Below are 21550 nucleotides of genomic sequence, written 5' to 3' on the forward strand. Positions count from 1 at the left end.
ACTGCACGTAAAATGTTTGTGAAACTTTATTCTGACATAGCAGTTGACCAACAAACTAGGCCCCGTGGCCAAGGTTTTGAGGGGGACCCCAACTGCCAACCGGTGCCCGTGGTGCAGCCGCGCCCATATTCGGACCCAATTAGGGCCAATTTATAGGCCAATTGCCAAATCACCTTAATATGATTTGAGGTGCTCTACTTGCAACTAGTGGTCTCCTTATAGAAAACTGAGTTTCTTAGTGTTTAGTGTATGCTAGTCAAGCTCTAGTCACGAAGCACGAACGGCAGGGCGTACCGTAAGGTATAAATGAAACGAGTATATTAAAATGGATAATTAATTAAATGGAAAAGCAATACAAAGTGAACTTCAACAGATAAAAACTTCCAAGTGTTCGCTCCAAACAATTGACGTGAATATAGATCACTCGACGTGTCTAATCACAAAAGATAGTGCTCAGTCAGACTGGCTATCGTCAATTAGAATCCCTTAAAATGATTAAGGGGCAACTAAGAAGTGAGCTCTCCACATCCGGCTCTCCGGGTATGCTCCCAAAACTTACGTCACGCCACAACGCGTGTCGGCCTAACGCAGCCAGCCTGCACCAGCGTCTAGACACTGTCTAGACGCTGAGCACTCCACTGACAGTCATCCTGTGGTCGCGAGAACCAACCACAGGCCTAGCTGTAAGTCAGGTGCACAAGCGCGGCCAACTACAATATGGCAGTATGCCTGACAGCAGGTTTGCCAGTCAACCAAATACAGTCAACCCGTGTAAAATGAAATACAAACCAAAACTTTCTAAATTCTAAACCAACTGTTAAACAGTTTAAACTATTACACGAAATGTCGCACTACCCGGAAATGTGTAATGGTCCCTTTACTACCAAACATTTCACAAATAAAGTGCTCCTAAATACTTTAAACGCAACCCTCCTAATATCACATATTCCGCCGTAAACAAAGTTAATTTATCCGAGAACCTAACAATACTACTTTACAACATCTCTACCCAAAATTTTTTTCCGAATATTTAAAACCATTTAAAAATTCGCCAACAGTCTTACGCTGCACAACCTATTTAAATTTAACCCTACTCCCTAGCACGGCCCTGCGCGCCTTAAAATAAAAAGCCGAAAGAACCTTAAAACTAAACGCCTAACCCTATTCCAAAGGCAAATCCAATATCATAATTTACAATACTCACCTATTTCCCCGTCTTTCTCCCTTCCATTTAGACCTTTTTCCTTTAGATCCTCATTTCCATTCCATACGAATGAGTACAAGTAAAACACTTTAAATAAAAATAAATAAAAATAAAGAAATGAATTAATAAATTATTAAAAACAATGAGAAGAACAACCAGAGACACATCGTCCTTCATTCCGAGCTAATGAGGGCTGCTGTAAGGCTCTGTGCTGGGGGAGGTGGGGCTGTGGAAATAGGGCGGGGGCGCCGGCTGGGTGTCCATTCTTGCCGCCTGTTGATCCGCTAAATATTCCAATTCCACGGTTAGGTCTCTTATTCTTCTTTCTGCCCTCCTGAGGCGTTTCCTTAGTTCATCTAACTCCTTCAAGTCGTCCGTGTACGCACTACTGATGGCACTCACGGCCCTCATCAGGTCCCTTGAAGATGACATGCTAGTAACTAGAAAAGTGATAGAAGGTTAGACAAGCGGATAAGGGAAGTAATAGAAGGTGAAAGGGGAATACAAAATCAAAACATAAATCTAAAAAATATTATTCAAGTAACAAATTTGAAGTCAAACAAATGAAACTCGTGAATCACAATAAATAAATACAATAAAATATCAAAACAGAAAGAAGGAATCCTCAGAAAGTCCTTTCCATGTTTCTGAGGCTCACCAGGCTGTCCAGTGCCCGTTGAAGTCGCGTGTTGGACGAATTCTCGCGAATCTCGCCCATCACGCGAGTCGCTGTGTTGAATCGCACTGCAACTGCCCTCCTGTTGTTGATTTTCACCAATTGGTACTCCCTCGAGTTTCTGAAAACCTTTCTTCCAGTTTGAGGCACTGGTCCTCCGGGGCGTGGGTTCGTATCCCACCGTGGCCTCCAGATATAGAAAACTGAGTTTCTTAGTGTTTAGTGTAGCTAGTCAAGCTCTAGTCACGAAGCACGAACGGCAGGGCGTACCGTAAGGTATAAATGAAACGAGTATATTAAAATGGATAATTAATTAAATGGAAAAGCAATACAAAGTGAACTTCAACAGATAAAAACTTCCAAGTGTTCGCTCCAAACAATTGACGTGAATATAGATCACTCGACGTGTCTAATCACAAAAGATAGTGCTCAGTCAGACTGGCTATCGTCAATTAGAATCCCTTAAAATGATTAAGGGGCAACTAAGAAGTGAGCTCTCCACATCCGGCTCTCCGGGTATGCTCCCAAAACTTACGTCACGCCACAACGCGTGTCGGCCTAACGCAGCCAGCCTGCACCAGCGTCTAGACACTGTCTAGACGCTGAGCACTCCACTGACAGTCATCCTGTGGTCGCGAGAACCAACCACAGGCCTAGCTGTAAGTCAGGTGCACAAGCGCGGCCAACTACAATATGGCAGTATGTCTGACAGCAGGTTTGCCAGTCAACCAAATACAGTCAACCCGTGTAAAATGAAATACAAACCAAAACTTTCTAAATTCTAAACCAACTGTTAAACAGTTTAAACTATTACACGAAATGTCGCACTACCCGGAAATGTGTAATGGTCCCTTTACTACCAAACATTTCACAAATAAAGTGCTCCTAAATACTTTAAACGCAACCCTCCTAATATCACATATTCCGCCGTAAACAAAGTTAATTTATCCGAGAACCTAACAATACTACTTTACAACATCCTGAACCCCTGAATTTTGCGTCAAATGATTTTTCGGTGAATTCTCAGTACAGATAAAAGTTGTATTCATGGGTTTCTATGGAATTAGAATAATCCTGTCCTAAAATAAAGTTGTACTATAATTGTATTATTGCAAATACTCACCGTTATATTTTGTCATGTGGAAGCTAATCTGTACGCTTTTGTGTACGCGACAGTAGCTATGAACTGTGCGTTACCGAGAAGGAGTGGGAGGATATTTTCCAGGAGTACACTAAAGAATCCCTGCAGAGATATCTCATGAAGGCGTTAGCGTCCACTTTTAATGTGAACATCGTCAAGAAACTCATCAAATACACCATGGGTATGTTAAACCTGATAATTCTGTCATATTTCATACGTACTTGTTCAGATTTTTATTCAGATTTTATGATAGTGTTCACATAACGAGTACTGTGCAACTCTCAAGGGCTGACGGACAACTGGGAACCTGTCAATTTAACCTAGTTAACTAATTAACATGCAAGCTTGGGAAATCCAATCAGCTCCGACAACTGGGAACCAATCATTACATATCCCGGAAAACTGGAAACCTGTGAAATCAACTGATTTCACAGCTAACACTTCATAATACACAGCTACTTACTAAACTGTCAAGTGAACCCTACCCAGGTTCTTGGTTGTCCGGCTGTTAGGATGGTTATAATATGGATCACATCACAAATGATACGTCACTGATTTGGCCATGCGATGTGATACCTGTGGGAGGTCGGAATGAGAGGTTCCCAGTTGTCGGTCACCGCCTTAGACGAGTTCCGCAAATGTTCGATAGCAGGCACATCGTGCCTTTTAGCAGTGATCTTAGCTACCGACTGCAGTTTGATTTGCATACGTCCACGAACAAGATAGTGATATGAACCAATGTCCGCCCCACGACATACCTTAACATCGAGTAGCGAGTGTTGGAATCGTCCACTAATACAGATATGATCTATTTGATTCACAGTTAATCCGTTGGGGGACCGCCACGTACCCTTGTGGATGTCTCTATGCTGGAACAGAGTTCCACCAATAACAAGTTGATTAGCTGCACAGAAATCCATGAGCCTGGTCCCATTGTCGCTTGATGAACTATGGAGAGATTCTCCACCAATAACTCCCTCGAATCCATATCTGTTTGAAGTAACTTTTCCATTGAAGTCACCCAGTAGCAGTTTCAGATCATGTCGGGGCGGTGATTCGGAATCAGCTTCCGAAAATACATCGGTTGAAGTTGGTTTCAACTTTCAACTGTCGGGGGACCTTTTAGAACGGGTGGGCGACAATTGACCCCCCCGAAAATTGACCCCCCGACAATTGACCCCCCGACAATTGACCCCCCGACAATTGACCCCCCGACAATTGACCCCCCGACAATTAACCCCCCCGACAATTGACCCCCGACAATTGACCCCCCGACAATTGACCCCCCGACAATTGACCCCCCGACAATTGACCCCCGAAAATATAATTTAATACAATTAACCCTGACCCTGACCCTGACCCTGACCCTGACCCTGACCCTGACCCTGACCCTGACCCTGACCCTGACCCTGACCCTGACCCTGACCCTGACCCTGACCCTGACCCTGACCCTGACCCTGACCCTGACCCTGACCCTGACCCTGACCCTGACCCTGACCCTGACCCTGACCCTGACCCTGACCCTGACCCTGACCCTGACCCTGACCCTGACCCTGACCCTGACCCTGACCCTGACCCTGACCCTGACCCTGACGCTGACCCTGACGCTGACCCTGACCCTGACCCTGACCCTGACCCTGACCCTGACCCTGACCCTGACCCTGACCCTGACCCTGACCCTGACCCTGACCCTGACCCTGACCCTGACCCTGACCCTGACCCTGACCCTGACCCTGACCCTGACCCTGACCCTGACCCTGACCCTGACCCTGACCCTGACCCTGACCCTGACCCTGACCCTGACCCTGACCCTGACCCTGACCCTGACCCTGACCGTGACCCTGACCCTGACCCTGACCCTGACCCTGACCCTGACCCTGACCCTGACCCTGACCCTGACCCTGACCCTGACCCTGACCCTGACCCTGACCCTGACCCTGACCCTGACCCTGACCCTGACCCTGACCCTGACCCTGACCCTGACCCTGACCCTGACCCTGACCCTGACCCTGACCCTGACCCTGACCCTGACCCTGACCCTGACCCTGACCCTGACCCTGACCCTGACCCTGACCCTGACCCTGACCTGACCCTGACCCTGACCCTGACCCTGACCCTGACCCTGACCCTGACCCTGACCCTGACCCTGACCCTGACCCTGACCCTGACCCTGACCCTGACCCTGACCCTGACCCTGACCCTGACCCTGACCCTGACCCTGACCCTGACCCTGACCCTGACCCTGACCCTGACCCTGACCCTGACCCTGACCCTGACCCTGACCCTGACCCTGACCCTGACCCTGACCCTGACCCTGACCCTGACCCTGACCCTGACCCTGACCCTGACCCTGACCCTGACCCTGACCCTGACCCTGACCCTGACCCTGACCCTGACCCTGACCCTGACCCTGACCCTGACCCTGACCCTGACCCTGACCCTGACCCTGACCCTGACCCTGACCCTGACCCTGACCCTGACCCTGACCCTGACCCTGACCCTGACCCTGACCCTGACCCTGACCCTGACCCTGACCCTGACCCTGACCCTGACCCTGACCCTGACCCTGACCCTGACCCTGACCCTGACCCTGACCCTGACCCTGACCCTGACCCTGACCCTGACCCTGACCCTGACCCTGACCCTGACCCTGACCCTGACCCTGACCCTGACCCTGACCCTGACCCTGACCCTGACCCTGACCCTGACCCTGACCCTGACCCTGACCCTGACCCTGACCCTGACCCTGACCCTGACCCTGACCCTGACCCTGACCCTGACCCTGACCCTGACCCTGACCCTGACCCTGACCCTGACCCTGACCCTGACCCTGACCCTGACCCTGACCCTGACCCTGACCCTGACCCTGACCCTGACCCTGACCCTGACCCTGACCCTGACCCTGACCCTGACCCTGACCCTGACCCTGACCCTGACCCTGACCCTGACCCTGACCCTGACCCTGACCCTGACCCTGACCCTGACCCTGACCCTGACCCTGACCCTGACCCTGACCCTGACCCTGACCCTGACCCTGACCCTGACCCTGACCCTGACCCTGACCCTGACCCTGACCCTGACCCTGACCCTGACCCTGACCCTGACCCTGACCCTGACCCTGACCCTGACCCTGACCCTGACCCTGACCCTGACCCTGACCCTGACCCTGACCCTGACCCTGACCCTGACCCTGACCCTGACCCTGACCCTGACCCTGACCCTGACCCTGACCCTGACCCTGACCCTGACCCTGACCCTGACCCTGACCCTGACCCTGACCCTGACCCTGACCCTGACCCTGACCCTGACCCTGACCCTGACCAGGACCCTGATCATATCCATGACCCTGACCCAGGAACAACTGTCCCTGACCCTAACCCCAACCCTAACCCTAACCCTAGCCCTAACCCTAACCCTAACCCTAACCCTAACCCTAACCCTAACCCTAACCCTAACCCTAACCCTAACCCTAACCCTAACCCTAACCCTAACCCTAACCCTAACCCTAACCCTAACCCTAACCCTAACCCTAACCCTAACCCTAACCCTAACCCTAACCCTAACCCTAACCCTAACCCTAACCCTAACCCTAACCCTAACCCTAACCCTAACCCTAACCCTAACCCTAACCCTAACCCTAACCCTAACCCTAACCCTAACCCTAACCCTAACCCTAACCCTAACCCTAACCCTAACCCTAACCCTAACCCTAACCCTAACCCTAACCCTAACCCTAACCCTAACCCTAACCCTAACCCTAACCCTAACCCTAACCCTAACCCTAACCCTAACCCTAACCCTAACCCTAACCCTAACCCTAACCCTAACCCTAACCCGATTAATTTACCCCAGTTTAATTACAATTGTCGGGGGTCAATTGTCGGGGGGTCAATTGTCGGGGGGTCAATTGTCGTACTAAGCCCTAGATTTCGCGACAATTGACCCCAGTGTAATTACATAGAGGGTCAATTGTCGGGGGGTCAATTGTCGGGGGGTTAATTGTCGGGGGTCAATTGTCGGGGGGTCAATTGTCGGGGGGTCAATTGTCGTACTAAACCCTAGATTTCGCGACAATTGACCCCAGTGTAATTACATAGGGGGTCAATTGTCGAAGGGTCAATTGTCGGGGGGTCAATTGTCGGGGGGTCAATTGTCGCGGTACCTTTAGAACAATCTCGAAGATCGACTGTAGAGTGATTTAGCACTCTACAGTGCTGAGTGCCCAACTGAAATTATTCTGTAACGATCAAGGTTCATTTTCGCATTCATTCGATAGTTTGGATAATAGGATCGATCGAGCCAAATTTTATTGAACCATGTTTGGTTATTCGAATAACGTTTGTCCTGAAAAAAATAGATTACCGAGATACGAAGCATAACGATTTTATTCATTACGTGTGATCAGGTGACCCCAATTATAACCACCCCGTTAAAGCAGATACTGAGATAGCAGAAGGGTGCCCAATTAAGGTGTCGTGTCACGGTGTAACTGTAACATAATTACGCAGTCAATTTTGATACAGAAAAGGTTGATAACTTCGTCATTTCTAATCCGTTTTGCCTCATTTTATCAGATCAGATGCAACAGTTCATAATCTACCGTCTCTGAAAAAATTAGGCGTTCAACATGTCCAAAGAGAACGATTTACAATATAAGTGTTTTAGTATTAAATATTGAATGGGCGTGGTCTAAAAAATTCTAATTTTCAAATTTTAGGATCCTTGAACAGTATGCCATCTGTAAAGCAACAACTCTCAAATATGAAACACGGCGGTGGTATAAGACCTAACGTATGGAAACTGATTTTTGCCCCCCCTCCCGGCCCCCTCCCCCCGCCCAGTATGGGTGGTATGAGGGCGACGGTTGTGCTTGCCTGCACTGTGATAGATGGATATTGGATAGGTATAAAATATACTTCACGACAATCTATTGCAATTCATTACAGCGGTTCCAGAAAACCCACTTCCCGGTTCTCCTGAATTTTTTTGCAGCAAATTTCTTAAAAACCTCCACATATGACATGACTTTTTTATTCCTGTCATCTTTGACAAATTGAATTAAAATTTTTGAACTCAAAATATGCCTGCTGAACGACTTTCGATGAATCTTAATGTCTGAAAAAACAGTAAAGGGGGTAAATAGTATAGTAAGTATAATGGCGGTGGCCGTGCTGGCGTACTTGCCAGCACCGTGACTACTATGTAATTGTCCAGAATAAGTTATTTGGAAAAAGAAGCTGACCAGATTTTACTGAACCTGAGTCAGAGTACGTGGTATGGTTCGAACTATTGTAATTTTATGGGTGTGCACTTTACCCCCCTCTTAGTGTTCACTGTGCAGTGCAGGTGACCAAAATCCTAGCAGACTTCAATTAACAGTTTAAGATAAAACCTGGCCCATTGTAAAGCTCCACTTGGATCAAAAATCATATTATCAATGTTAATTACCCAGATGGACAAACTTTGAATTTGTTATCAGTGTTAATTTACCTGGGGACCCCAGGCTATTACCTTCATAAAAATAATTGAGATTTGGCGGAATTTCAGGCTGAGCGCCGCCCAGTAAGTGTTAATTTGATCACCCATCTTTAGACAATCTTCATGAGACATCTTTCTCGGAAATTATGTTCACCGATTCTGTTCTTGGTATATTCGTCATTTCTAGAATATAATTTTCACTGAGTCCGTTCATTATTACTATTAGTCAAAAATTTGCTATCGAAGAGGACCTGCATCTTAATTTAATTAACATTTAATCTAACGAGCTGCTTGGCATGCTTTGGTTATTTTATAATACAAGTGACTCACTTGAAAGGTACCAACCAGTAAAGTTATCGACTTTATTTCAATTATTTCTTTATTTTAAATCCTTGTTTTTCAAAGCAAAAAGTCTTCACATCATATTAACTTTAAACTTTTAAGTGATGAACATGTCAATATTTAAGATATTGATGCTTCTGCAAGTTCTTCTTTCATCAGCCAGTAAGTAACTCATTATTTAATCAATGTGATAGCAGTTAAAACAATTAATGCATTAATAATAATACCTAATGCTTTTTTTAAAAGCACCAACTGCAATTGCAAATATCTCAATGAAAAAGTATAGCAAAAAACACTTTACGGTCGATTTTTGGAATACTAAACGATTATCTAAGTCTAACTACCTTAGGGCCAATAAATTTGGTTCACAATTAATTTGGTTGCCATAATTTTGGTTACCACAATTTTAGTCATAAATTCGCACATTTTTAGTCTACAACAATTTTAGTCACATTTTTTGACTTTTCCATTCTATTTATTTGATTTTTCCACTATTTACCTAGTTTTTTCCCGATTTCTCATATAACGTCATACTTTATAGTTTAATGTTAGGCATGTTGATTTAATGATTTTTTGCAATAAAAAAATAAAACAAATAATTTGTAAAATAAAATGTTATCTAGGGGGGTAAGTCGTGACATGTCCGCCAATGTCCGCCTATGTCCTGTCCTTTTTGAATTCTATGAGACAACGGACGTGTTTTTTAAATTTAGCTGTGGGACATTAGCGGACATTGACGGGTTCGGACGAACATGGGCTGATATTACCGGACAAACATTATGAGAATTTTTCGCACATAATTTGGACAATTGAAAGGAGCTTATATTCATATGAAGCCTATATTAATAACCTATCGAGGCATCCCCTTTGCAATCCAATCTCGGAAAGCAGGCCTCCCCTTTTTCAAACCGAACTCGGAATTGGATTTTCAGCTCATCATGATCAGTGTAGCATGAAACTTGAACAAAAGTAGTTCCCAGAAAAACTTTGACTTACAAAAATTTTCGGTCCGAGTGATTCTCGATACGTACCTCTGAAGGCAGAGCTGATCTCGCTTCCGACGGGTCAATCTTATTAATATTTTTATTTAAACTACCCTTATATTACAGCAGGTTGTGCGGACAACTCCGAACATGCTGAAAACTGCGCAGGTTGGCTGTCTACTGGATATTGTGATCAAGGTACAAAAGAAATAGGCAAAATGGGGCATAATTTTCATCATTTATCATTATTGAATAAAAGGGCAATGGGGTTGGCAATGATTTTCTTTTCTCGCAATTTATATCGAAATTTTTGCTGCAATCTGAAAACCCAAATGATCCACAGGTAGTGAATACTATGAGTTTATGACCGCTAATTGTCCGAGGACGTGCGGCGTTTGTGAAGCTGAGGAAGGTAAGCAATTACAGATTAAGAATTTGGTTCAAAATTCCTTGCACTTACAATTAATAGACATGTCCGCCTATGTCCTGTCCTTTTTGGATTCTATGAGACAACGGACGTATTTTTTTGTGACATTAGCGGACTCGGACGGACATGGGCGGACATTATAATAGCGGACAAACATTATGAGAATTTTTCGCACATAATTTGGAGAATTGGAAGGAGCTTATATTCATAGGAAGCCTATATTCATAACCTATCGAGGCATCCCCTCTGCAATCCAATCTCGGAAAGCAGGCCTCCCCTTTTTCAAACCGAACTCGGAATTGGATTTTCAGCTCATCATGATCAGTGTAGCATGAAATTTGAACAAAAGTAGTTCCCAGAAAAACTTTGACTTACAAAAATTTTCGGTCCGAGTGATTCTCGATACGTACCTTTGAATGCAAAGCTGATGGATGATAATTAATCACTCTACACTCGACTGTCACGTGACTTTTTCAACCCGTTCTCTAGCTGGTCCTGAACGACTATTTGAAACCCTAACCCTCTTATCTGATCCCAACCCTAACCCTAACCCAATCTTTAACAAAAGCATATGCTGAAACCCTAACCCTAACGAGAAATCAGACTAACTTCCTTATACGGTCATATCACGTGATCGAGACAGTTTTTCGCCTATATCTCGTCAGGGGAGCATTTTAACCCTATGTCATGGGGGGTGATTCGGAATCAGCGTCCGAAAATACATCGATTGAAGTTGGTTTCAACTGTCGGGGGCCCTTTTAGAACAATCTCGAAGATCGACTGTAGGGTAATTTAGTCCGCTCGAAAGCTGATCCCGCTTCCGACGGGTCAATCTTATTAATATTTTTATTTAAACTACCCTTATATTACACCAGGTTGTGCGGACAACTCCGAACATGCTGAAAACTGCGCAGGTTGGACGGCTACTGGATATTGTGATCAAGGTACAAAAGAAATATGCAAAATGGGGCATAATTTTCATCATTTATGGAATAAAAGGGCAATGGGGTTGGCAATGATTTTCTTTTCTCGCAATTTATATCAAAATTTTTGCTGCGATATGAAAACCCGAATGATCCACAGGTAGTGAATACTATGAGTTTATGACCGCTAATTGTCCGATGACGTGCGGCGTTTGTGAAGGTAAGCAATTACAGATTAAGAATTTAGTTCAAAATTCCTTGCACTTACAACTAACAGATATGTACAATATGGGGGGGGGGGGGGGGGGGGGGGAGGGGGGAGGGTGACATGTCCTGTCTTTTTTGAATTCTATGAGACACGGAGAAAGGATCGAGGTACGATAACTAGACTAGAAATGTATTGCTCATGTATTCCAGTATTAATGGAGATCAGTCCCTGATGCTGATCGGTACGGGTAACGTCAACTTATTTTCCTGGATCCTAATCATTCGAAGAGTGTAGTTGTTACTCCCATGGATGAGTCACATCAATTCAACCATAGCGCTAAAATAATAGAAGAGCACTACAAAAGTCACGCTCCAAGTATTCAAGATTACGTAGCGGTACATCAATATCAATAACAATACAATTATCTCCAAATCATTCAGTATTTGAATAATCGTTATGATTAACCGTATTAGGGGCTGTTTAGGCATAAAGTAAATACGATTATTTTATTATAATTTTTGATTTTTAATTAATTTGAATGGAAATCACCTAACATAAAGCATTTTCTCAACTTCTGTCCATGACTTCGCGTTGACTTGATCAAACTTTTTAATGTCACCAAAATGTAAACCAAAATCGGACTAATGCTATTCTGATTCTTCGACTTTTTCTTTTACGTTTCCTTACTAAAGTTTTAAATTATGAACTGCGATTATATATGTACATACACGGTACGAAAACTTATCTATAATATATTTCAGGCTGTTTTACAAGCTACAAGCAGAATTTTGGTATGTTTCCGGACTCCCAGAAATTATTACAAAGACGGTTCAGGAGTTTTGAGAGTTGTCAGGAATGGTGTGATGATACTCCCCGCTGTAAAGGAGTAGCCGTGAGTCCCGCGAATTGGGCTGACCGAGAGTGCTTTCTGGTGGGCACTACGCACATAACAGCAAGGAGTGGATGGACTGCGAGTTCTCTAACTGATTGTGACCAGGGTAAATTACAAAACACATTTTTACTTTTTAAGCTCTAAAGTTTTTATCGTGCATGGTTTTCCGTGGGCCTCAGTGCCTAAAAGTGGTGCCTCAAGGGTCTCAGTGCCTCAATCATCAATGCGCGTCACAAGGTGATCTATCAATTCGACAATCAGCACCCGTCTTAGCATTATAGATTAAGCTGCATTGCATTACTCAGGAATTTCAATAACATCTAGAGTCTGTGACTCTGTGTCACTAAGTTCTTCAGTACGCTGTTTGGTTTCTTCTTCACCCTTTTTGACTTAACCATTTCTGTCGGTACGACCTAGTTTATGTCGATATGATCCTTCAGCTGTTTTAACAGAACATGTTTGGATGGATCGATTAAAAATGAAATGTCTAAGATGAGCTCTAACCCTTTATGTGCAATAGGACTTTGGTAAAGTTTTGCTTCGTAGTTTCACAACGGTCTTTCCTCCCAACAAAGTAGTTCAGCAGTAGGAACGGTGATGTCATTATATTAATCACTAGTGTAACCCAGCCTTCGGCCGGGATTGCACTGCCGCAGTTAAAAAGGTTGGAAGTAATTACCCGCTGATTCAAAACCCGCAATAGGTGAGCAATTCTATTCGGAGTACCCTCACGTATCCAATAATATCTTAAACAATAATATCATAATCAGTTCTTTCTCGTGGATAATTAAGTCATTATTAGGCACCACATTCCATGATCATAAGGTCCGAACACCGACTATTACACCTCATCATTCCCTTCTTGGACCAATTTCCATTCTTATTGAAATCGTTTTAGAAATTAACCCTTGTTAACTCCGCACCACACCTGCCTATTATATTTGACCCTAACCCAATCAATTGACCCCAATGTAATTACATGGGGGTCATTTGTCGGGGGGGTCAATTGTTGGGGAGTCATTTGTCGGGGGGTCAATTGTCGGGGGTCAATTGTCGTACTAAACCCTAGATTTCGCGACAATTGACCCCAGTTACATAGGGGTTAATTGTCGGGGGGTCATTTGTCGGGGATCAATTGTCGGAGGTCAATTGTCGGGGGTCAATTGTACAGTAGTATATAATAGAACATTTTGATTCCCTAACCTTTCTATTATACAATATTTATATTATTATAATATTAATAAGGCTTATATTTCAGAGGAAGTTGTTGTAAATCATTGTCCTACTGATTATCCATACGTATACTCCTACGGAGAGTACTGTTGTAAATCCAACATGGAGAAGTTCCACGAGCCTCAGGGTGCCCAATGTGACGGCAGTGTGATTCAGAGAGACAGTTTGTGTTGCGCGGGAGACCAGTTTACGCCGTGCACCGGTGGAAACTGTGAGAGCAACCCGGCAGCCACACCAAGTGAGTTGATCGTATAATCTTACTATATATAAAGCGAGACGATATATATATATATATATATATTATACATATATTTATCCGTGCCATTTTACTGACACCACGGCATCAACTTTAACACGACTTTCCGCAAAAACCGTAAAAGATATACAACTGAAACAATTATAGTATAACTAGCAGGAACCCGTATAACCCTAAAATGGTGCCAAGACTCAAGAGACTAAAATAATTATTATCTATTTAATTCGCGTTTTTGACACCACTTGGGTATGGTGGCTCCAAATTTGGGGCTCTAAAACTTCTATTTCTTGGCTAATTTTTTAATTTTTTCATGCTGATTTGGAGGCCATTAAAGCATTTGGCCCAGTCAAAAAAAAACGCTGGGTCAGGGTCAGGGTCAGGGTCAGGGTCAGGGTCAGGGTCAGGGTCAGGGTCAGGGTCAGGGTCAGGGTCAGGGTCAGGGTCAGGGTCAGGGTCAGGGTCAGGGTCAGGGTCAGGGTCAGGGTCAGGGTCAGGGTCAGGGTCAGGGTCAGGGTCAGGGTCAGGGTCAGGGTCAGGGTCAGGGTCAGGGTCAGGGTCAGGGTCAGGGTCAGGGTCAGGGTCAGGGTCAGGGTCAGGGTCAGGGTCAGGGTCAGGGTCAGGGTCAGGGTCAGGGTCAGGGTCAGGGTCAGGGTCAGGGTCAGGGTCAGGGTCAGGGTCAGGGTCAGGGTCAGGGTCAGGGTCAGGGTCAGGGTCAGGGTCAGGGTCAGGGTCAGGGTCAGGGTCAGGGTCAGGGTCAGGGTCAGGGTCAGGGTCAGGGTCAGGGTCAGGGTCAGGGTCAGGGTCAGGGTCAGGGTCAGGGTCAGGGTCAGGGTCAGGGTCAGGGTCAGGGTCAGGGTCAGGGTCAGGGTCAGGGTCAGGGTCAGGGTCAGGGTCAGGGTCAGGGTCAGGGTCAGGGTCAGGGTCAGGGTCAGGGTCAGGGTCAGGGTCAGGGTCAGGGTCAGGGTCAGGGTCAGGGTCAGGGTCAGGGTCAGGGTCAGGGTCAGGGTCAGGGTCAGGGTCAGGGTCAGGGTCAGGGTCAGCGTCAGGGTCAGCGTCAGGGTCAGGGTCAGGGTCAGCGTCAGGGTCAGCGTCAGGGTCAGCGTCAGGGTCAGGGTCACTGAGCAATTCTATTCGGAGTACCTCACGTATCCAATAGTATCTTAAACAATAATATCATAATCAGCTCTTTCTCGTGAATAATTAGGTCATTAGGGCCTTTCGTGATATCATGAATCGCTTAGGTTCCACCACGATCTGTTAGTCCTCATAATTCTGCGGCCTCTATGTATCTCGCACAACTCTTTAAGAATCTCGTGAATTTGGCATGTGAAAATTTGCAGCCTTCCAGACATTGATTGGGTAAACGAGGTGTCGTACGTCACCTCAAGATCGGGGGCTGACCAGGCCAGAACCCAATTGATTGATATCACTTATATGTTTTGAATATCCCCCTCCAGGTGTGAATGTGTTTGTTTAAGCCGCAGTGACCCGTGATGAGGTGAACTGCAGTTCTGTAATCTTGTCTGTTGTTGCTGAGTACAGTGTAGTGTTGAGTTTTTTTATGATGTTGGCGTGCTTGTGTCCGAGTGTCAGTTTGGTGTGTCTGGGACCATCAGTCCCCCATTTTGTTGAGCAGCATTTTACTCAAAGCAATGTTTGTAATTGTCAGGTATTCTCATACCATCCTCAAGCGATGAAAACCTAGGTTTCGGCAGTACCGGAAATCAAGGTTGTTAAATACGTCAAATTTTCGTGAAATAATACGACGTATTCGGTTCTAATAAAGAATACGTCGTAATACGCCGTAATACGGTTATTTCTATGGATTGTTAAATACGTCCACGAATACGCCATAATACGCCGTAATACGCTGATTTGTCAAAATTAAACATTACAGCTGCGCGCCACCCTCATCATTGATCATGCATTAAAGGAGTGCAGTTATACATGATAACTTAAATTTGTAATCAAATTTCATGGATAATCCGATAAGCTAACATTTTTTGCGAAATTATCAATTACATATTAATACATATTTAAAATTAATGATTTTGATGTTCAGAATTTAAAGATGAAAGACCGTCCGCGATCAATTTCAACTTCAAGCCACACCTTTTAGTAATACGTCAATTTTCGAGGATTGATACGTATTCGTATTCCAATACGTATTCCCTCCTAATACGTATTTAACAACCTTGCCGGAAATAAATTAATGACACAATGTTCATTTCGCGATAGAACTCGAAGATCAGGCATCGTATAAATGCTATATTTTTCAGTCGGACCACAAGGAGAACAAGGAGAACAAGGAGCGGAAGGAGAACAAGGAGTCCAAGGAGCGACTGGACGAAAAGGTGCTCGAGGAACTAACGACTTCTGCTCATCGGTTGGATGGATCTGTTCGTTAGAAGGAGCAGAAGGTGAACCTGGTGAGTACGGTGCTGACGGGGAGAATGGACCAACTGGAGACTCGGGGAATGTTGGAGCAAAAGGAGAGATGGGTAGAGACGGTACTCCAGGACTTCCTGGACTTCCAGGAGTTAAAGGGATCAAGGGTGGTCGGGGAATAGACGGACAGGATAGTTTTCCTGGATGGGACGGAAAACAGAATTGTAGATCTGAGAGCTGCAGCCTACGACTGGGACCTTGTTATGGGATGGGGAGTAGCAGGTTTACAGTCCAGTGTATGGAGGGATACGCAGCTAATGGAATTTGGCGAAATTCCAGGTTTTGGGGACTGAGGTGTTGCAAAATTGTTGTAAAATGACGAAAATTCGTGACGCCACTTTTTCTATGGCTTATTATACATTATATAGTAAACATGATTACATTTATATTTGTATTATTTTGTATTTATTTTTGTTACTCATTATATTCACATAGCCATGTGTATACGCGTACTGCGTGACACGGTCTCGCGCTACTGCAAGCGAAAGGGCTCTGGCTCTGGTTAGGGTAACTCATTATATAATTGAGATCGGATCATGATCACTATTTTATGACTATGAGATGATAGGTCGAGAACAAATTAAAAATTGAAAAAAGTATGCTTGTTATGAAATTGATTCACGATGTCAATCTTTCCTAGCTCGGCGAGGCCTTGTGGTGCATATCGCCGATCTACGGAAGATGCGCGGTGCGGCTCTTCACCTAACCATGTGCTTTGGCGCCACTTCGGGCTTGTTTCACAAGCCGTGAGTGGTGAGGCGGGCGCGCGCTACTGGATAATAGAGCAAACGCGGCTCAGTAGTGCATTGCACTACAAATTATGATATTATTAACCAGTGATATGATATACATACTCGTAAAATATTTAACAGGTGATACTTTTGTCAATTGTTTAATTGACGATGTCAATTCTTCGCAGCTCGGCGTGGCCCAGCAGTGCATCCCAAAAAACCTTACTTGTAAGGTTTCCTGGGATGCACTGCTGGTATACTGGATGGGGCCTAATTTTAAATGTAAAAGAGTTCGAGACTAGACTTCCGGTTTTTTGCAAAATGTTTAACGGGTGATACTCGTACAATATTTGTTCCATGTATATCAGGACCGTCGACGAGTCCAACTCGGCGCGCGTCCTGGTAGGTTGTAAACCTACAACAAAATGTTCGTTTTTTGAAAATAACGTTTCCCGGCCCAAAGGGAAATTTGAAACAACGTAGTTGTATACTAATTCGCTCGCCCAAAAATTTCACGTGATTTTGGTTTTTATGCTTTTGCAGCCGTACAAAACGGTTTTACATAAACCCTAATTTACATAAACCCTAATTGGCTAGTTGAATAAAACTTGTGCTACAAATGTATACGCAGAACCGCGACACCGCGTACTGTTTATTATATATAAGTACTTCATGCCTTGAGCGGTACCGATGCTTACAAAGGCGCGCACTCAATTATCGCAAATAAGTTCGCGCAGTTTTTTGGAATCTCTCCGTTATTGGCATTGCAATGTTTACGGCCTGTACTGCGCAAACGACAGAATTTTTTAACAAATTATTCTGCTTCTGAAATTTTGGCTCAAGTAATTAATAAATGTGACATGTAATTGTAAAATAACAATTGAATCATGAATCGACCTTGGAGGACTTCGCCGCTTCGACGTGCCGCGCGAACTAGCATTCTTGTTTCGCATGCATCGAAGATACGAAAATAACAAAAATCATGACAAAGATCATGACAAAGAATATGACGAAGATGACGAGGATGACGAAAATGATGAAGATGTTAGATGATGAAGATGACGAATATGACAAATATGACGAATATGAAGAAATCGTTGCTTTGCTTCGCAGAGTTGACCATTGTTAATGGTTTGGCCCGGCGCGCGCTACGTCGTAGCACTTGCTTTCGAGAAGAAAGCGGCGCGCGCTACTTCGAAGAAATTTAGACGAGTAACATCCGTCAATTCGCAGAGCAATGGCCTGGAAAGGTTGACATCGTCAATCAAAATAGACCCTGCGCGCGGCGCTTACAACCACACCTGAGTTCACCTAACCATGTGCTTTCGCGCCACTTCGGGCGCGCGCTACTGCAAGCGCAAGGGCTCTGGATAGAGTAAACACCTGAGGATTTCTCAACAATGTGTGGTTGTGTGCGCGACGGACTGTATATGTGGTTGAAATTTAAATTTGAATTTATCTATGAATATAATATAATATGTATTGATTGTTTTGTGATAAATAACAATTTTGTTTTTCTTAAAATTTCGTTTTTCTCTGTATTTGTATGTTGTGATCCTCATTAAAAGTTTGTATTGAAATTGAATCAAAAATTTGTTTCATAGAAATCGTACATTTTATTTCAAATTTTGCTACCCTTCGCCTGCCCAGTTGCTAAGTAAAAGTAAAGTAAAATTTATGACATCACATCATCACACATGTCTACAAAATATTATCGCACTATGTGAAAAAATATATAATAAATATTTCCCCACCAACATTAATTTTTAAAAAATCATCAAAAAAATTGTCCTATTTTAAAAACTTACCAGTGGAATACAGATTTATAAAACGCTTCTTTGCCACATAAGGATGTAACCAAAGATAATCGTTATGTTTCTCTTTATTACTGGCATAACTGGCTCCTTCAATCTTACTAAAACTTCATTTGAAACATTCCAAAAAAAAGCAATAATTTGTAATACTTTTAGAAATCATATCTTTCTTAAATCCTTCCAATTTAATTTTAAAGCCTTAAACTGTCACAGAGTTCTTGACGTCCGGAGGAAGTTTGTTCCAATGTGGAAAAACTTTACTTTACCGGGAGAAGAGACTTCTTGATATTTTTTATTTAAGTTAAACTTCTACTACATCTATTGCTTGAAAGAAGATTAAGACCGGATCTGCCAGTTCCAAACAGTCTAGATCTTAACTTGGAGCCACAAGGCCAAGGGTAATTTTAATTGTTAAGGGAATTTTTTGAATTCTTAAAGGGTTGATTTTATATAGGGTCATTGCTATATTATGTGTATATTGTTTGAATAATTTTATAATATCAAAAAAAATTTGTGCTAAAAAAAAGTTCTAAACATCCCTGATCCATAATCAGTCAAACCACTGCACCTGTTACTTTAAAAGCTTCTGAGCATTTTTCCACGATGTGCACTGTCGAAAGCATTCTTAAAGTCTATAAATGTCAGAACAGCTGGAAGTTTCCGACTCACCCCTAATAAGCTTACAGTATCACTTGCGGGGGCTAACTTAATTATGATTCGTGAACCAAAGCTACATAATCTGCAGTAATGGAAAAGAGAGCCCAGGGGGAGAAAAAGTGAGCCATTTTATGTCACATTTGTGGTACTAAACCATCAATTAAACCAATTACCACCGGCCGATTTGAAAAAATTTGTTTATTGGCTACCAGTCCCGTACCGTTAAAAAAATAGCTGCTCGGAAATTTCCCACACACACATACACAGATTTATTGAGATTATCATTTAAGATTAACATTGAATATCAGTATAATAGGATGGCTATGAGAAGAAAATACAAGTTACCATATATTATAATATTAACATTGAATATTAGTATAAAAGGATGGCTATGAGTTCGAATCCCAGTGTCACCTAGTCTACTGTAAACTTAGTACTATTGGCAACTCGGTTATGTAGCTACGCAGGGTTAAGGTACGGTTAAGGCACGGTTAAGGCACAATGGTTACATAAGGCATGGTTGAGGCACAGTCACTTAAGGCACGGTTAACGCACGGTTAAGGCACGGTCTTTCTTGAAATTGTTGTTTTCTTGGTTAACACACAAATTGCCCATAAGCAACCATTATGGTCGCTTAACGCACGGTTAATGCACAGTTGGGGAAATATAACCTATAAACATACAAGTGGTTAACTAAGGCACATGATCTGAATGTGACGATCTGTAAATTTTACAGTGCGATTCCCGCTATGAATAAATATTTTAATTCTAAAGCAACAGCCCTGCTTCGTGTGACTGTCCTATATTTGAAATCCTTATTTCGATTAACGATATCTTCAAGTAACCAGGCTCTTCAAATTAAGTTAACGTCTCCTGAGCCCCCTGAGCAAGAATCCCGAGATTCATGTTTACTAATTATGTACTCACTAGACGGAAATTATCTTCGAGTTCACATCTGAACACGAGGTGATCTACACAACCTACTTCGCAGTCATTGATTGAAATCATGTACCAGTAGCTCAGATCACATCACCCAACCTTGTTGCGTGCTGACACCACGGCCACCCGCACACCTATCAATACATGCTAACTTTTAATCTCGTTGATCAGCTGACATGGATCATATCCTGAAATAAACAAGCTCTGTCACTATATTACAGTGCCTTAGTTAACCACTTGTATGTTTATAGGTTATATTTCCCCAACCGTGCGTTAATGACTGTTTATTAGCAGTTTGTGCGTCAACCGTGCCTTAACTGTGCGTTAACCGTGCCTTAAGTTACCCTGCCTCAACCGTGCCTTATCTAACCCTGGTGCCTTAACCGTCCTTAACCGTGCCTTAACCGTGCCTTAACCGTCCTTAACCGTGCCTTAACCGTGCCTTAACTGTGTTTTAACCGTGCCTTAACCGTGCGTAGCTACATTACCGAATTGCCCTACTATTAACTATTAACTATTATTAACTATTATAATAGGATGGCTATGAGAAGAGAATACAAGCTTGTCATCCTGGGGGCGGGAGGTAACTATTTATATATTTTTGTCTTATCTGGTGTTTGATCTTCGCATAATATGATTAAGTACCATTTTCTGGCTTTAGTATAATTGACGATCAGGGACAAAAGGATTTCGCGATTATTTTGGCTAAATTTCGCGATACCGCGAAATTTAACAGGCTATACATTAAACTATACATAAAATTTGTCGCGGAGAATGGGAAATTTCGCGATTTCGTACATGCCGCGAAATCCTTTTGTCCCTGTTGACGATATGTTTTCAAGCATAAGTTACTTTTCTTAACTTAGTATTCATGTTATTTTCTGGGATGATTAGTTTAAACACTGCTGAGTATAAGTTGTATCTTAATAGCGGTGTTATTAAACTTCAATTTATTATTATCACCCTACGCGCGTGGGGTGGACTTTTGGGGTGGACTTTTATTCAGCGCGTATTTTGTAGCCTGTTCAACTTGACGTTTTGATTCGTTACTATCTCAATGTCACAGATACACAGAATGTGAGGTGATCATCTTAAAGAGAAACGTCTCAGCTTTCACCTGGTGTAAAGTTTATCTTTGTACTCAAAATATAGCTCGCTCAGTGTGCAATAGAAGTTGACAATACAATAACCACGTCTG

At 43.6% G+C, this 21550-nt stretch overlaps 1 protein-coding gene across 1 annotated transcript in view; it reads left to right on the top strand.

Annotated features, from left to right (window-relative positions):
- The first annotated feature begins 9437 nt into the window (after positions 1–9437).
- LOC134814950 (ras-related protein Rap-1b-like) overlaps positions 9438–21550 on the top strand; it is a 30382-nt gene continuing 18269 nt past the window's right edge. Inside the window, exons 1-2 of the mRNA XM_063823317.1 lie at positions 9438–9444; positions 20887–20935. Coding sequence (XP_063679387.1) covers positions 20890–20935 — 46 coding nt within the window. The 5' untranslated portion in view covers positions 9438–9444; positions 20887–20889. The remainder of the gene's footprint in view (positions 9445–20886; positions 20936–21550) is intronic.

Source organism: Bolinopsis microptera, chromosome 5 (assembly GCF_026151205.1).
Source record: "Bolinopsis microptera isolate Bmic1 chromosome 5, MBARI_Bmic_1.0, whole genome shotgun sequence".
In the NCBI taxonomy this organism is placed as follows: domain Eukaryota; kingdom Metazoa; phylum Ctenophora; class Tentaculata; order Lobata; family Bolinopsidae; genus Bolinopsis; species Bolinopsis microptera.